Source organism: Colius striatus, chromosome 2, assembly GCF_028858725.1.
Source record: "Colius striatus isolate bColStr4 chromosome 2, bColStr4.1.hap1, whole genome shotgun sequence".
NCBI lineage: Eukaryota > Metazoa > Chordata > Aves > Coliiformes > Coliidae > Colius > Colius striatus.
The window spans coordinates 8930245-8947637 of NC_084760.1; the positions used below are offsets into that span (position 1 = coordinate 8930245).

The window sequence follows — 17393 nt, forward strand, 5'->3', positions numbered from 1 at the left end:
ACAGGTGCCACATTCTCTGAGGCAAAGTCCACTCCATAGTGTCCATCACAAATTGTCACTGTGCTGTGAAGCCTAAAGCAGTGAGAATGAAAAAGAGGATCTCTAGGGAGTGACAAACATACTTCAAACAAAAACAAACCCCAAACCCAACTTTTCCTTTCTCTAAGGAATGCTTGGAAGACATGAATTTACCACCCATACAACATCATTCTCTAAAATGGCATTTGTCATCTATTCTTAGGGCTCCCTAGAACAGTGATGCTGCAGATGGATGTGCTAAGACACTCCTCTTACTCTCTACTTCCTTTTGAGTGAGGCTTTTTCAGCAAAAATTAGCGTGTGTTCTTGCAAAGCGTGTTCCACAGTGCACACCAACAGGAAGCAAAACTAACCTCACAAGGGCAACCTTTGAGCATTTGGTTTTATATAGAAACATGGATGCATACCTATCTTTTACTATAACTTAATGATATTTATGCAATATAAACATACATTCAGCTTTGATTTTAAAGAAAGCCAGAATGATCACTTTGCTTTACTTTGTGTTCCTCTCCTTTGCCTTTGGCCAGTTTCTTGGGGTATTTTCAGGACTGCAAACACCTCAGGACAGAGACTGTGCTGTTCATTTACATGTGTACAGTATGTTCTGCATAGTTTCTGTAATAAAGACATATAAATAAAAAGAGGTCTGTATGTATTTTCTCAGGTACTGTATTATAGCTCATACATGCATTATTCTCTAGAGGTTTATATTCATGTATATCCGTAGTATACACATCTACAGGCATATATTTGTGATGCCAGTCTGAGAGAGTGCCTATGGGTAATAATCTTTTCTTTGTGTGACTGATCACATGAGAAAAAGATTTCTGCCAGTATAGCAACCCAGAATTTGACCATCATGTACACAGGTCTGGAGGCTGAAACACTAACCCTCTCTTGGCTATGACTGAAACACTGACGCTGTCTTGGCTATTTCAGGCTGTAGAGAAGTGGTTACCCTCTATCAGCTACTGATGGCCCTAGTCTGCCAGCCACATTAGCCATGAGCTCAGTTACTCCATTACTTTTAACCACAGCCTCCATTCAGGGTAACATTTTTACTGAAGTAGCCATATTCAGGCAGAAACTAGAAAGTGTAGCAACAGAACACTGTTTTATTTTGTGGAATCCAGTCCCTCTCCAGCCCAGCTCCAAAGACTGTGAGTCATGCTTTCCACTTGCATAAATTAGATAAGCTTCTTGTATATTATGTCATACTGTTAGCCCCTCCTGCTAGTCATCTTCCGTTGTGAAATCTTAGTACGTTGATTACTTTAGCCATACTCAAAACACACTACTGCCCTATGATTTTGTTTTATACAATAGACCATATATTCTTGAATGTTCCATCTGGGTATTTTTAGTGTAGATTTCTATTGAAAATCTTCTTTCCTAGCTGATGTGAGTAGGGCCTCAGGTGTCTAGGTCAAATAGTGAGAACTCTAGGGAGATCGGTCTTCCAGGAATGCCTGTCATTATAAGCTTCTTGTCCAGCTGTTTCTGTGTCAGATGAAACACACCATCATTTCAGCTGCAGAGGAAAAATAGCAAAGTATCCTGTTTTCCAGGCCTGCAAGTCACAGCTGTTGTTCATCTTCAAGAACAAAATCTTCTGGACAGACAGGTACCTTCTTCCCTCTGTGCAGACACACATCTTTGAATTCTTTCCCAGATGGTATGGAGCCCTGTCACAGGCTGCCCAGAGGGGTTGTGGAGGCTCCTTCCTTGCAGGTCTTCAAGACCCACCTGGACATTTTCCTATGTGACCTGATCTAGGTGACCCTGCTTCTGCAGGGGGGTTGGACTAGATGATCTTTAAAGGTCCCTTCCAACCGCTACCATTCTGTGATTCTGTGGATCTGCAAAGTAGATGATCTGCCATGTCTGCATGTCAGAGCTATGACTGTTAATGTCTCCTGAGTGATGTGAGACTTCCATGTCATCATTACAGCACTTGCATGTTTGGTGGTGTAGTCTGATGGCTTGTGATGGCTACACAAAGCATGAAACCTAATTCAGGGACCTGGATTTAAAGCAGCTCCATGCCAAGCTCACTGTGTGCCCCCTGCCTACATACAGTGATTTACTCTAGGGGTTGAACTAATGCTGTAATACGTTAGAGGCTCAAGCTGAAAGTGTCATATTCCCAGAATGAAAACATGAAGGAGAAATTTAAGGTTTAGACAGACTTGAAAGCAAGCTGCTTATATTGCACTCATTAGTTAATTTCATTACTCTTAGAGAGATGAGAGTGTAGTCTATATTCTACTAATTGTCTGTGTTGTCTTCTTTTGGAAATTGTATTAAGGACTGTATCATCATCTCACACTAGGGAATGACTCCAGGAGTTGATTTTGCTATTTCATGCTGTTTCCTGTTTATTTTGGACAGGAAAAGGAACCATGCTTTACTTTGAAGTCTGTGAGGTCCTGGTGCCCCCTAACGTCTTTGAAATTTAGGCCTGGTAATTTTGTTGCTGACTTCCTCTCAAAGCTTTCTGTAAGACAACTGTACATGCCATTTTATTTTCTCAAATACATTGCAACACTTTAAACTTTGTTTAATCATCCCATTTTGTTATTGTATACATATAAGGAATAAAACCTCCCTTTCTCTTAAAATCTTATTTTCATTTTCAAACCCAGAAAACTAATTTGTGTCACAAGTTAGGTTCTGAATTGTTGACACCAGATGAATAGGCATCAATTAAAAAATGGTGATCTCCTTGTTTTTGTTCTGATTTTTAAGTGAGACAGTGCACACTCAGGATTTTTAAATGCAGAAGCCTACAAGTGTGTTAGAGAACTCATCCATAAGCTATTACAATATTAACTTTCCCTTAAATCTAAAAGAATGTTTTCATTGTACTGTTTTTAGTTGGTGGGGTTTCTTTTTGCTTCTGATACTATTAGAATCTAAATACTATTGGTATACAGAATGACTACAGTAGTTAAAATATTTACTCAGATTTGGACAGGTCCAGACAAGGGTTTCACGCGTGCTGAAAGGAAACCAGTCACAAAGGAACATTGTACTAGACATCCATTTTGTTGTAAGTCAGTCTGCTGTGACATAAAAAACAATCAAAAAGTAATGAATTAATTGAATCAGTAAATAAGAAATATATTTTGCTGTGTTCCACATACAATAACTGACAGGTTTATGGCATCAAGAGAAGAAAAAAGGAGACTGAGAGGGGATCTTATTAATATTTACAAATATCTAAAGGGTGGGTGTCAGGAGGTTGGGGCATCCATTTTTTCTATTGTATCTAGCAACAGGACAAGGGGTAATGGGATGAAGCTGGAACACAAAAAGTTCCACTTAAACATCAGAAAAAACTATTTTACTGTGAGGTGAGGGAGCCCTGGCACAGGCTGCCCAGGGAGGGTGTGGAGTCTCCTTCCTTGGAGGTCTTATTGACCTGCCTGGACATGTTCCTGTGTGACCTGATCTAAGTGAACCTGCTTCTGCAGGGGGGTTGGACTAGATGATCTCTAAAGGTTCTTTCCAACCCTACTATTCTATGATTCTGGTTTTATTTTCTTCTTATATTCATTATTACTTTATGAATACATGGAAAATAATGTTATACTGAGAGCAGTAGTGGGGTTGTTGCCCTACATCAGTATAAAAGAGGCAACACCACATGTTCTTCCTTCAGAAAAGAAGCCCTAATTTATCCACTCCGGTAATTTGCACAGAACAAGTTATCTAGATACTTACCATACTAATAACTGACATTGAAAGTGTAAGGTTATTCATTGGTAATGATTTGGTTAAATGTTCAGTTCACAATTAGGGAAGAAGTTAAAGTGTGCACAGGGGGTTTAGTATGTGGGGTTTTTTAATGGTTTTAAGTCAAGGGAGAATTCAAATACAGCTCTCCGCCACCTGAAACAATGTGGCTGAGCTGAAACCAAAGAAGTCAACATACTGATGGCAGAGAGGATGAACTGCATCTTGGGACAAAAGACTTAATTGCAGTGTCTGCTCTGCCAGGAAAAGGATTGAAAGTGGCAAGCAGAAACCAGTTAATGGATATAGGCATCTTCGTGGCTGTAGATAAAGTGAATTGATATACAGAAAACAGAGAATGTTAGATCATAGACTATTAGAACACTTGCAGTTGCCTTCTAAATGCAATCCTTCAAACAACCGCTACACCCACCTACGTGTTCCTAGCTCAAACACAGCTTTATCTGCTTCACAGAGTCACGTGAAGATTCCAGGAACTTAGTGTCCTCAGCTGGTGCATCAGAAAGAAAAGTCATCTTAAGTATTAAATGTCACAAGGTCAAACAGGAAAGGGTGTCTGCTCAGACTGATGTCACCCTCAAACGTCATCCCATGCCTGTGCAAATTGTTTCAAAGTATCTAACATGGCAAAGTCCAGTGTAAACTACATATATGCACAACAGGGAGCACCAGCTGTAGGTAACCCAAGTTCTCCAGATCCGAAGGTCACCTCACTGAGGTAATGCCAGAGCACATTATGAGTAAACAGTCACTTCAGTCACTTGAAATCCATGTTGTGTCTGTGAGAGGCAACACAGCAACATGTTCTCAGATGTGACCATTACTCTGCTGGAGAATACTGGACTTTTTGGTGACTGAATTTTCCCCATGTAAAATTCCATCCAGAATATGCTGAACAATGATGATGGAAACAGGGATTAGTCCCTGCTTCTATATTCCCTGTTCTGTGTTTCACTTCTTAATATCATACTTATAGCATGATTTATAACACTCAGTTTAAAATGTAGATGAAAACCAGCATTCCTAAGTCACCATCAACTGATCAACAGAACACGACTCATCTTGCTCAATAGAATCTGTGGCACTGCTTTGCTGGGGGAAAAGAAAGGAACAACCTGCTTCCTTTCTTATTCAACAACTGGCTTCAAACTGTCATCATTTTTGGTACCTGATGTCACAGAATCTCAAGGGTTGGAAGGGATCTCGAAAGATCATCCAGTGCAACCCCTCTGCCAGAGCAGGACCACCTAGAGCAGGTCACACAGGAACTCACCCAGGTGGGTCTGAATGTCTCCAGAGAAGGAGACTCCACAACCCATCTAGGCAGTCCCTTCCAGTGCTCCCTCACATCTCCACACAATATTTTTGCTCTGTAACTGCTGTTTGTTTTAAAAAACACAGCAGATTCTTTATACGATAACAGAGATTATTGCTCATTCATCATATTTGTACTATCCTTCACCTCTGCGAATGCTTTCGTTGCTATTTTTGCCAAGCTGCTGATAGTACTGTATGTTACTCCTAATTTATTGAAACCAGAAACCGACAATCTTGCAGTTCCTCGCACTCGTTTCGCTTTCTCTTCTGGCTGGTCTTCAGCACCACCTGGTGTCCAACTGGTTGTCTCGTAAAGGAAAGATCAGCACTATAGTTCAGATATCGTTAGGAGTATCGTTTTGATGGAAGTGTATTAGGATAAATAATACAGCCTCTCACTGTAGCATGACTTTTGATTTTGGTTAGAATGAGAAGATGACTATCTGATGATGACAAAAGCATTAGAGGACAACATTCAGAGCCTTCCAGTGTAGGAAGGGAACCTAATGACTCAGGTATGCAAAGTACTTAACCGACCACCTCAGTTACTATCAGAGGATATTCTAGGGAAGAAGCTATGTCTAATAAAATCTAGAGTGATAAGATGCAGCAGGAAACACAGTCACTGCTTGATGAAGTTTTTCATAAATTCTAGACAGATCAAATGATTTCCCTTGTTTTGATGTGTTCACAGAACCTCAGGGCTCCCTGTTGCATCTCTACACATTGCTGCTTAGTTCTGCAAGCTGTTGCACATACTGACGGGCAAAGGCAGCACACCTGGCTTAGAGGAAAACAGAAAGTTCAGACAGAACGGTACTGAAATGCAAGTATCTAAAAATAAACTATGAAAACCAGTATAATTTACTGCTGTTGTTTCTTAATGCTTCACTGAAGCCACCTGCACCATTTTTGGCTAGGACAATTTTCCTCACAGTAGCTTGTAAGATGCTGTATTTCAGATTTGTGACCAAAACACTGCTGGTAACACAGGGATGTTTTAGCTAAAGCTGAACAGTGCTTGAGCAGCATCAAGACTTTTCCTGCTTCTCACACTGCCCTGCCAGGGGGTGGGGGGGCACAAGAATTTGAGAGGTGACACACCTGGGACAGCTGACCCCAACTGACCAAAGCAATGTATCAGACCCAATGATGATGTGCTCAGCAATAAAAACTGGGAAGAGAAACACGAGGACATTTGGAGTTAGGGCGTTTGTTATCATGTAACTGTTTGTGATGGAGCCCTAGTTACCTGGAAATGGCTAAACACCTGCTTGCCAATGGGAAGCTGTGAGTGAATTCCTTATTTTCTCTTATCTTTCAATGAACTAATGAGTTTTCTCACTTTTACCCTTCTGGCTCTTACCCTATCCTGCTGTGGGAAAAAGACAGCGAGTGGCTGCATGGGACTTCACTGCCTTAAAAGCAGCTGCATGGGACTCTTGCTGCATTAAACTTCACCACAACCTTAAATATTCCTTTTATCTAGGCAAACACTGCCAAGCTACAATTCCTCATCAGAGCCCAGGTAAGTAGACTGCTTTAAGCCCATGGAGAATTCTCACTGGGATTTTACACAGAAACACAGTTTTTGTTACATGGACATCTCTGCAAACCTAACCGTTCTGGCCATGCCTTTTTACAAAAGAAGAAGGGGGCACCTCTGCTACACTAGCAAATGTCCTACATGCAGACTAGAACAACTGGAACGGGGATCCACCTATTTTCACTTCCAGTCCTGGCTATAAGGGAACATCCAGGGGAAACTTAAAGTAGGGCAAGCACGTCTGTGCAAGCCGCCAGCTATTTTCAGCTCAGGACGTTTCCCGAGCCTGACGTCACTTGCTACTTTAGTAGCCTTCAATTACTTTCTCTTTCAAGTGCCTGAAGCCCAGGCAGTGTTCCCACGCGTAGCAGCCGTCCCGAGCGAGTCCCGCCGCTCCGGTTGCTGCCGCAGCAGCGGCTCCTCCTCCAGCTGCCTCTCGCCCCGCCCCCGCCGCTTTGTGACGGCTGGCCCCACAGCGGGCTGCGGCTACCTCCTTCCCATCCTGAGGAACCTGAGCTACTGCGCTCGTCTCCCGAGTTACAACTGCCTTAATTCCCACCGCGAGTCGTTTCCCACCCCGTTTCCCCTCTTTGTTCCAGAGACGAGGGGGCAGCCTCAGCCGAGCCCCGCGCCCGCGCCGCCTTTCCCGCTACCGGCCCCGCAGCCTGACACTTGCCGCGCAGCCGTTTCCCCGCTCCCCTCCATCCCTCCCTAAAGCCTCAGCCCGGCCTCGCGGCCCGCCGGCGCCAGGCTCGGGCCGTGCCGTGCCGGGCCGGGCAGGCGGCGGCTAAGCCCCGCCGCCCCCAGGAAGCGGAAGCGGCGGCCGCGGTGCAGTGTGGGCCGGCGGCGGCTGAGGCGGAGCTGGGTCTGAATGAAGGCGCCGCGGGCGAGGGGCTGCCGGCGCCGCTGAGCGCCCCGGGGTCGCGCCCGCCCCGCACCCCTTTCTCCCTTCCCCTTCCCTCCGCGGGCGGGCTGCGGCCGCCCGGCCCACGACATGTCCTACAACAAGATCCCGCCGCGCTGGCTCCACTGCCCCAGGAGAGGGCAGCCCGTGGCAGGTGAGCGCCCGGTCCGGCCCGGCCCGGCCCAGTCCTGCCTGTCCCGTCCCGTTCCGTTTCATCCCCGAGCAGCTGCGTGGCCGCAGTTATCTCCTCTCCGCTGCGCTCCCCTGCCCGCCGGGCTTGCCTACCCCCTGCTTCCCGCTCCTTGGGACCACCGCGGCCCCTTGCCCTCCGGGCCGGCCGGGGCTCTTTGTCCTTGATGCGGCCGATCCCGCCTGAGCGCCGCTGGCCCGTGTTTGTCCCGGTGCCGCCTTCCCGTGCGGCGATTGTTTTCCCTTGAGCCCAGCACGCAGCAGGGCTTTGCCGTCAGCACGAGGGCTCGCGCACCCACCCTTCGGCTAGTGCGAGCCCTGAAACCGATTCCTCTCGGCTCCCTTTTGCAGGGGCACAGACCCTCTTCTGCTCTCGAGAGCCATCGTGCTGGGTTCTCGCTTCGCACTGGTTAAGTTCAGGACTAAAACTTTTCCCATCTGTCACGCCTGATGAGGGACGGCAGCCGGCCGTGCAGAAGCTGCCGTGCTGGAGCATACCTCTGCTCTGACGAGTCCTCTTCCGTGTTTGTTTGTTTATTTTCCTAAAGGCTCTGATGTTTACCAGTGTTGATCAGTTGCTGGGATGACTCACAGTGAACTGTCAGTCAGTGGTGTATTCCTAAGCTATTTAGCTGGAGGATGGGCTGAAATGTCCATCTCCAATGTTTTGTGTTTCAGGTTTTGTCAGTAAGTGTTGTCATCTTGGATGTTTTTACCGGTAACACACTCTGTCTCAGTTGTTGCTTGGTATCTAGCCTTGCTGGCATCTAGTGGCAGTGAATTAGGTATTATGTAAACCTACATGTTTTGATTGTGAGTTGACTACCCTGCTGACTTCAGATAAATGTTTCCCCTACTGCCTGGTATGAGATAGAGTAAACAAACTTTCCTCTTTTTAGTTTTCTTAAGCTCTTCTTTCCTTTATAAGGTTACAACTCCTGCATTTTGTGTCCCACGTTTCTGCATCATCTTCTTGTGGGTTTTTTGATACCGTTTTGTTGTGGAACTGAAGACACCAATGACAGGTTTATTTAGAACATGATGAGATATATCTCAGTAGGCTTAATCTTCCCATTAATAAGCCTTGTTTGGTATTTATCAGTGTTTAAATTCTTTATATTTCTCTGAACTTAAATAACAATTTAATTAAACTCATTTAAAACAACTCAATTAAATAACAAGAGTCATATTGCTCCTTTCCATTATGTCTTTTTTTCCCCCAGTTGCTAGCAAATGCATTGCTTTGTGCCTAATAAGAGTTGTCTACTAAGAGACTGGAGAGCTTGAGTTTTTAGCCTTTGACTATGACAAGAATAGACTGATGACACTATTTTTCTTCTCAGCAAGTTCTTGATCTCTAGAAGTTGTCACTTTTGTTTGCTTGTCTGTCTTTTAAGCCAGGGCTTCTCAAAAATAACAGCACAGAGTAAGCCAGAATGCAGGTCATCAGCATGTCATCTACTGTGAGGTCACTGCTTATGTGTGTGTCTATTCAGTAACTGCAAGGTAATTCTTTTCCATTTGGTGTGATCCTGCACAAGAAGTTACTGTGCACTGCTTCATTATTTTTAGCTGCTTTGTCATAATGTGTTTCTGTATGAGTTCACCTGACTTTTGGGGTTTTTTTAGTGTGTACAACTTACCAAAAGTCATAGTGTATCATCAATCTTCTCTCTTTTTTTACTGTTTTGATGTTCAAAGGCATCTAACAGCTTTATTGAGAGATAATTTTTAGAGTTTATTGATGTTTCTGCTACCTCCCAGATGTGTTATATCCTAGTTTTTATTAGCATTTCAATCAAATTTGTAAGCATCTGTGCATGACTTTATTCCCATCTGATAGTGTAGTAGTAATAATGTTGCTGAGTAATAAAGTTTGTCTGGCTTCTGTGGTCTAATATTCATCAAACATTCCATCTTGACCCTCCTCATGGTTGTGGTATCTAAAATTTTTGGGTGACCTCAAATACAAGCCCTGCTGAGGCCTGGAGCTCTTCTGTTGGTGAGGTTAGGTTCATTCAGGTTAACAGAATCCTTCATTCTGATTGAGTTGAATTGATCCATGTCTCTCAGTTTACTTCTTTAAATATTGGTGTTTTTCTGCTGCTTTCTGGTTCTATGGTACAACAGTTCTTCAGAGTGACACATATTCACATTTAGTGCTTTGTGGAAGCATCTCAGTCACAAATGTGATGAAAAGAGCTTTCTTTGAACTTGTAGATATAAAGTGGAAGGAAAAACTCCTTTCCTGTGAGGGCACAGGCTGCCCAGGGAGGGTGAGGAGACTCCTTCCTTGGAGGTCTTCAAGACCTGCCCTGGATCTAGGTGGACCTGCTTCTACAGGGGGGTTGGACTAGATGATCTCTAAAGGTCCCTTCCAACCCCTACCACTCTGTGATTCTGTGAAGTGATCAGGTTGCTTCATTTTTACTTCCTTGGCATTGCCATCTCTGCAGGTATCTGCTTGTTACAACCACTGAAAACTCAATCTCTTTTTGATTTTGTCATGGAAAAACTACTGAAATGTCTCAGTGGTGTCTACCAGTCTCCTTCTATTGATTCATGTTAATTAATCCTGTCTTACATGTACATGCAGCAGGCAGAAGTGAGATATTATTAAAAACATCCATATTGCATTATGGTATGGGTTGCATATGATTGTATAAGGTGCATGAGATAGCACCTTCAAGAGAAGAATAACACCTCTGGTTCAGGACGTTGCTGAGCTTGTAGTTGTGGAGAATAATCTGATGATGGATTTCCATTATCATCATTAGTCACTCTTTCCTAGGCATCTGTTATATACCTATTGTGGCTAAAACTGTTAAATTACCTTGTTTTTAGATGAGGTGACCTGTGTTCCTTTTAATTTCTTCTAAACTGCTTTGTGAATTCTGAGTTGAATTCCAATTCAGCTATTCTTGATACTTTCCCTGTGACAATTTTCCATTGAAGGGAAACCTCTAAATCTGTTCAGCATGTTGCTTTTAAATTGTTGAATGGTAAGTGTACATACCCATAAGTATACATAAAATGTTGCAAAATTTGGTTATCTTTCATAGGAAAGTTTTTACCTTTGAAGACAATGTTGGGACCAAGATACGATGAACAGGTTGCTGAAGAAAATCGCTTTCACCCGAGTATGTTATCCAACTACTTAAAGAGTCTGAAGGTAAAGTTAAATTTTCTAGTAATTGCAATGTGATTTTCATTATTGATGTTTATTCAAATGTTACTTTTCAGATTTAAGAGAAAAGTGGCTGATCAGGCTGCCCAGGGAGGGTGTGGAGGCTCCTTCTCTGGAGGTCTTCAAACACTCCTGGACATGTTCCTGTGTGACCTGATCTAGTTGGACCTGCTTTTTCAGGGGAATTGAACCAGATCATCTTCAGATGTCCCTTCCAACCCACACCAGTCTGTGATTCTATGATAGCTTCCTTTGATACATCTGTATAGAAATTGTTTTTGCTTTTGTGCACATTTTCAGGTTTTCTCCTAAATTTCCAAAGCTGCTTTCTTTTAGGCAAGAATTGTGCAAAAGCCTCCAGCTCATTCACTGTATTAGCAGCAAGAGCCTCACTCAGCGCAGGCCTACAAAGATGATGGAGTGGAGCATCTCCCTTCTGATGAAAGGCTGAGGGAGCTGGGGCTCTTTAGCTTGGAAAAGAGGTTACTGAGGGGTGACCTCATTCATGTTTACAAATACATAAAGGGTGGCTGTTAGGAGGATGAAGTCAGGCTATTATCAGTAATGGCCAATGATAGGACAAGGGACAACGAGTACAAGCTGGAACAGAAAAGGTTCCAAAGAAACATAAGGAAAACTTCTCCCCTGTTGAGGTGAGGGAGCACTGGAAGGGGCTGCCCAGATGGGCTGTGGAGTCTCCTTCTCTGGAGACATTCAAACCCACCTGGATGAGTTCCTGTGTGACCTACTCTAGGTGGTCCTGCTCCGGCAGGGTGGTTGGACTGGAGGAGCTTTTGAGGTCCCTTCCAAGCCTTGAGATGATTCTGTGACTACTGTTGCATCTTGGAGAGATGTTGTCAAACTTCAGATAGTTAAAGTCAGGAGCATGGTTTGGGATCCAGGAAGGAGAGTGGATGCCTTTATAATTGAGTTACAGAGTTGTGCTTCTGCCTTATCTCTTCATTATTTATTTTGCTCGTTTCTGTCTGTTTCCTTCAACTTGCATGTTGTTCTGCACTGTAGCAAAACTTTGATGATAAAGGTGAGGAATGGACCTTCCAGTCTTTTACATAGGTCAAGTGTTGTGCAGAGTCCACTGAATGTGGAAATGTAGGAAATGGGATTTTGGACCTCTCAGGCAAAGAAAGAATTACATCTTAATTACTATGTTCTGTTTATTGAACTGTTATGTAGAAGGTTTGCACCCTTGGTTGTTGCTATAAAACTAATGATGCTAGTGGCATGTTTTTTTCTGTATTTTTTGGGTTTTTTTTTTCATGTTCATCTGAGTTTAATTAATTCCCACCTTATTTCATGATGTCAGAGCTGAAATATCAGAAGAATGGGGTACTAAAATGTGGGAAATCTTAATTTTATGAATCTTACTTATGTGGAAGTATGAAGTAGACAGTGAGCTACTCAGTGTAGCAGCAGTAGAAGTGTGGTTTAATGTGATAATACTATCAGTGAAGCATATGTTCCTGTTCTCAGGTGCTTGAACTGATAAGATTTTTCTTGTTTGAAGTCTGGGATCTCTGCATCTAAGTTCTATTTGAGTTTCTCTTTTATGCATTATGTAACAAGCACTAGAACAGGAGGAAACAGCCTCAAGTTGCACCAGGGGAGGTTCAGGCTGGATATGAAGAGGAATTTCTTTGCTGCAAGGGTTGTCAGGGGGCTGCTCAGGGAGGTGCTGGAGTCACCATCCCTGGAGAGGTTTCAGAGATGGGTGGATGTTGCATTTAAGAAAATTGTCTAGTGGTTGATAGGGCTGGGACAAAGGCTGGGCTTTATGAACTTAAAGGTCTCTTCCAGCTGAAATGATTCTATGGTTCTATGTTGATTGTGACTCTGACCAGCTGTAATGAGCACGCCTAGAAATATTCCAAATCCAATCTTACGCGTGACTTAAAGTAATCTGAAGTTACAGGAGACTTCAGAGACATACTCAACATTTTTGACTGTGTGCTTGTTAATGGTTTGTCATCAAAAGGGAAATCATGATGAGCCTTCATAGCCTTTCTACTAGGCACATTAATCAGTATTGTTGCAATACTACAAACTTGTAACGTCTTGAGTGACATTGGATTATTAGAATCTGGTAGTACAGTCACCAGCATGAGGATCCTCACTTGTGCTTTGGTAATTTTGGTTAACAAGCAGAACGTACAAAGTCAGTCCAATTCCCAATTCTCATCAAATCCATTACATTATCTTGAATCCTGCTGTTGTTGCTAAGTGTTTGCTAACACTTGGGAATGTATGATTTTTAATTTTCTGAGATATGCAATGGGTTACTGGAGTCCTATGTTTGCTGAACAGCAGATTCTCAACAATCTGGCAATGAGATGTATGTGCAATGGAGGAGGCCTTTGAAAAGTGGGTTTCCCAAGGCAGTCTTAACTTACTGTGCATGGCTCACATCATTTTACTGCAGTGTATTTGACTGATAAGATTTTGCAGAATTAATCACTTCTAACACCTGATTATCTAAAATATTTGGTCCAGTTTTGGGCCCCTCAGTTAAAGAAGGACAGGGAGCTGATGGAGAGAGTTCAGCACAGAGCTACAAAGATGATGGAGTGGAGCATCTCCCTTCTGATGAAAGGCTGAGGGAGCTGGGGCTCTTCAACTTGGAGGAGACTGAGGGGTGGTCTCATTCATGTTTACAAATATGTAAAGGGTGGGTGTCAGGAGGATGGAGCCAGGCTGCTCTCAGTGATGGCCAGTGATAGGACAAAGGGTACAAGTTGGAACAGAAGAGGTTCCAAAGAAATAAAAGGAAAAATTTCTTCCCTGTTGAGGTGAGGGAGCACTGGAAGGGGCTGCCCAGATGGGGTGTGGAGTTTCCTTCTCTGGAGACATTCAAACCTACCTGGACGAGTTCCTGTGTGACCTACTCTAGGTGGTCCTGCTCTGACAGGGGGGTTGCACTGGATGAGCTTTTGCGGTCCCTTCCAGCCATTAAGATTCTCTGATTATGTATCTCCCAAATAATAAACTTCAGCGGAAACTTTTACAACTGGATTTTGGTAACAGTGAGATGTTTCTGCTACCAGAGATTTTTGAAGGTGTTGGTTCGGTGTTTAAGACACCATCTCTCTGGGAGGGAATTTTTCTATTAGGCTTCCTGTGCAACTCTTTCTGGTTTTTTCTCTTGGAGCTCATTGCTGAAAATCTGATTGTTAGAAACTTGATTTAATAAAGGACAGCAATCCTGTTTTTCTTCTGATGGACAATACTGACATGGTGTGTTAATGGTCTCATAAAAAGAACTGCAGGAGCAAGTTGGTGACACTATGAATAATTTTATTTCTTTTATTTTGTTCTTGAGTTGGTAGGTTAGTACTGTTTATGCTTTATAAAAGGTAGTTTTGTTGCTGCTATGAAGAGCTAAGACATTAGTTAACTCAAAAGAATGCTTGGACAATTAGGATGCTGAAATTGCAATGTTACTATTGGGGAAACTAGTTGTCACTTTTCAGCCATGTGGTTGTTCTCACAGATCAGTTCAATTCCTGGTTTAAACTATTTTCCTTGAATAAAAAAATGCAAGAAAAAAATCCCGGGACTGGAAGGAATTCAGTGTATTGTAGTATGCTCTCTGCCTCCTGGGGTGGGTGTTTTCAAGTTCCAGTGTGTAATGTGAAACTTGTGGGGTCACACAAGGGGAGCGTAGCTAAGCCCATTTAAGTGCACAGCAGCAGAAGTGCATCTGCTCAATGCAATAATAGAGGGTGATAGCTGGGATGTGTGAAACCAAGGAGAAAGGCTTTCCTAACTCTAGGAGGACATAGAGAGCCTGGCCAAAATTAGTATGAGCATGATGGAGGTGTTGAGAAGCTGTTGGTATTATTGGGCATAAAAGATGAGAATTTCAAGCTATTGAAGAGTGGCTTTTTTTGTTCATTCCATCCAGTCATCTACAATATAAAAGCAAAAAACCCAAAAGAACTATTTTCAATTGTGTTTCAGAGTGATGTCTAAGATTGTAGTGTTGTAACAGTCCCTGCAAGAAAGAAATGTATGTTTTAGTGAGTGTTGCTCAATGATGTAAGATTGTGTTTTGAAATCTGTGTCATTCAATGGGTGTGGTGGACTGGAAGATGTTGATCCAGACACTGGCTTTCTGGAAACTGGCACTTTCTGGACACTGGCTTTTTTGTGGGGTTTTTTAATTGATTTTTAGAAGTATTTTTCTTTCCACTGGGTGACTATTTTAACTTAGGTAGTCTTTCAAAAAGAAGCTCCTATTAAGAGCTTTCTAGGAGCACATTTTGTGTTTGAGAGATGATGGCTGTGATGACAGGTGTGATGTCAGGGTTTTAGGGCACAGCAAAGCACCTGCATGATAAACATGTGTTCTAGGGTCTGTTCTATAGGTAAGAATTATGGCTGGTCAGAACAAGCATAGTATTACTAGCATGGCTATGTAGTCTAGAGAAGAGGAGACTCATTAGAAGGGGGATCTCATTAATATTTACAAGTTTCTAAATGGTGGCTGTCAGGAGGCTGGGGCATCCCTTTTTTCTGTTGTATCTAGCAACAGGACAAGGGGTAATGGGATGAAGCTGGAACATGAAAAGTTCCATTGAAACATAACGAAAACTATTTCCCTGTTGAGGTGAAGGAGGCCTGGCACAGGCTGCCCAGGGGGGATATGGAGGCTCCTCTTGGAGGTCTTCAAAACCTGTCTGGACACTTTCCTGTGTGACCTGATCTCTAGGTGGACCAACTTTGATGGGAGGGTTGGACTAGATGATCTCTAAAGGTCGCTTCCAACTCCTACCATTCTATGAGTCTGTGATTAAGTGGTGTGAGATCCTTGCTAAATGTTGAGAATGGAGGGGGAGGAAAGTAATCATTGAATTAATTGCCTTTTATACACATCCTAGAAAAATTATCACTGACTAGTATGCTGTCAGTCTCTGTGCTTAGTGACTTGACTGACACTAAATATTTGAAGTTTTAGGTGATGTAACATTTTTGTCAGCTGGACCCCTACTGAAGTAGCTTGTATTTCTGCAAAACACAGTAATAAAAGTAAATAAAGCATTCTAAGTACAGTACACAAAGTTGCAGTAAACAAGGAGAAATTCAAAACTGATGCAGAGTCCTGCATCTGGGAAGGAACAACCCCCTGCACCAGTACAGGCTGGGGGTTGAACTGCTGAAGAGCAGCTCTGCAGAGAGAGATCTGGGAGTCCTGATTGATAGTAAGCTAAATATGAGCCAGCAATATGCCCTCGTGGCTAAGAAGCCAATGGCAGCCTGGGATGCATCAAGAAGAGTGTGGGCAGCAGGTCAAGGGAGGTTCTGCTGCCCCTCTCCTCTGCCCTGGTGAGGCCTGATCTGGAGTCCTGTGTCCAGTTCTGGGCTCCTCAGCTCAAGAGGGACAGAGAACTGCTGGAGAGAGGCCAGTGCAGGGCCACCAAGATGATCAGGGGACTGGAACATCTTTCATAGGAGGAAAGGCTGCAGGAACTGGGGCTGTTTAGTCTGGAGAAGAGGAGACTGAGGGGAGATCTTATTAACATTTACAGGTACATAAAGAGTGGGTGTCAGGAGGTTGGGACATCCGTTTTTTTCTACAGTAGCTAGCAACAGGAGAAGGGGTAATGGGATGAAGCTGGAACAGAAAAAGTTGCACTTAAATATAAGAAAAAACTCTTTCAATGTTGAGATGAGGGAGCCCTGGCACAGGCTGCCCAGGGAGGGTGTGGAGGCTCCTTCCTTGGAGGTCTTCAAGACCCGCCTGGACATGTTCCTATGTGACCTGATCTAGGTGAACCTGCTTCTGCAGGGGAGTTGGACTAGATGACCTCTAAAGGTCCCTTTCAACCCCTACCATGCTATGATTTGGGTATTACATTCCAAATGCTTAAAGCTGCTGATATAACACAATGCTTTTTAAGATCTGATAAACTTTTAGGAAAGTATAAAAGTATTAGGAAAATATATCTTTACAACTTTGAATACAGTGAATAACTACCTTTGCAGATAGTTGTAGATTTGTTCTTTGAAGTCTGCTGAACAACATATCCATGTGAAACAACTATTTCTGAACTGTATTCCAGTTGTAATTTATCTTTCCTGAATTTTCTGGAAGCAGTGTTTTAAGTTGTAATTCTTGCAACTGTGCTGCTGAATCATTGCCAGCCTCTTGCCCTTAAGGTAAAGAAAATTTGATACGAATCCTGTTTGTGAATATGTGCTGGAGTGTTAAATATAATGAAGAAGATGCAGTGTTCCTCTATGCTTTCACATGTGTAAAATGCTTCAGTGTGAATGCATTTTTAAGTGCACTATTGTCAGAACTTTAAATAAAGACAAAGCTGTGGAACAAGGATTTTGCTAAACTACTATTCTTAAAATGCTGTTTAAAAAGACACCTGGTTTCATGGTGAAGATCCTGCTTGAAAGCACGACATTCAACATTTTGACCAAAA

General features: G+C 43.0%; 1 protein-coding gene across 4 annotated transcripts in view; it reads left to right on the top strand.

Annotated features, from left to right (window-relative positions):
* The first annotated feature begins 7440 nt into the window (after window positions 1-7440).
* The window catches only part of RNGTT (RNA guanylyltransferase and 5'-phosphatase), a 195589-nt gene continuing 185636 nt past the window's right edge, over window positions 7441-17393 (top strand). For 2 of the 4 annotated variants that reach the window (XM_061989755.1, XM_061989756.1), the window contains exons 1-2: window positions 7442-7722; window positions 10820-10929. In XM_061989755.1, the coding sequence (XP_061845739.1) occupies window positions 7659-7722; window positions 10820-10929 (174 nt within the window). In that variant the 5' untranslated portion in view covers window positions 7442-7658. Of the gene's footprint in view, window positions 7723-9244; window positions 9264-10819; window positions 10930-17393 lie in introns of those variants that run through there. The other 2 variants (XM_061989754.1, XM_061989757.1) reach the window with 2 other exon arrangements.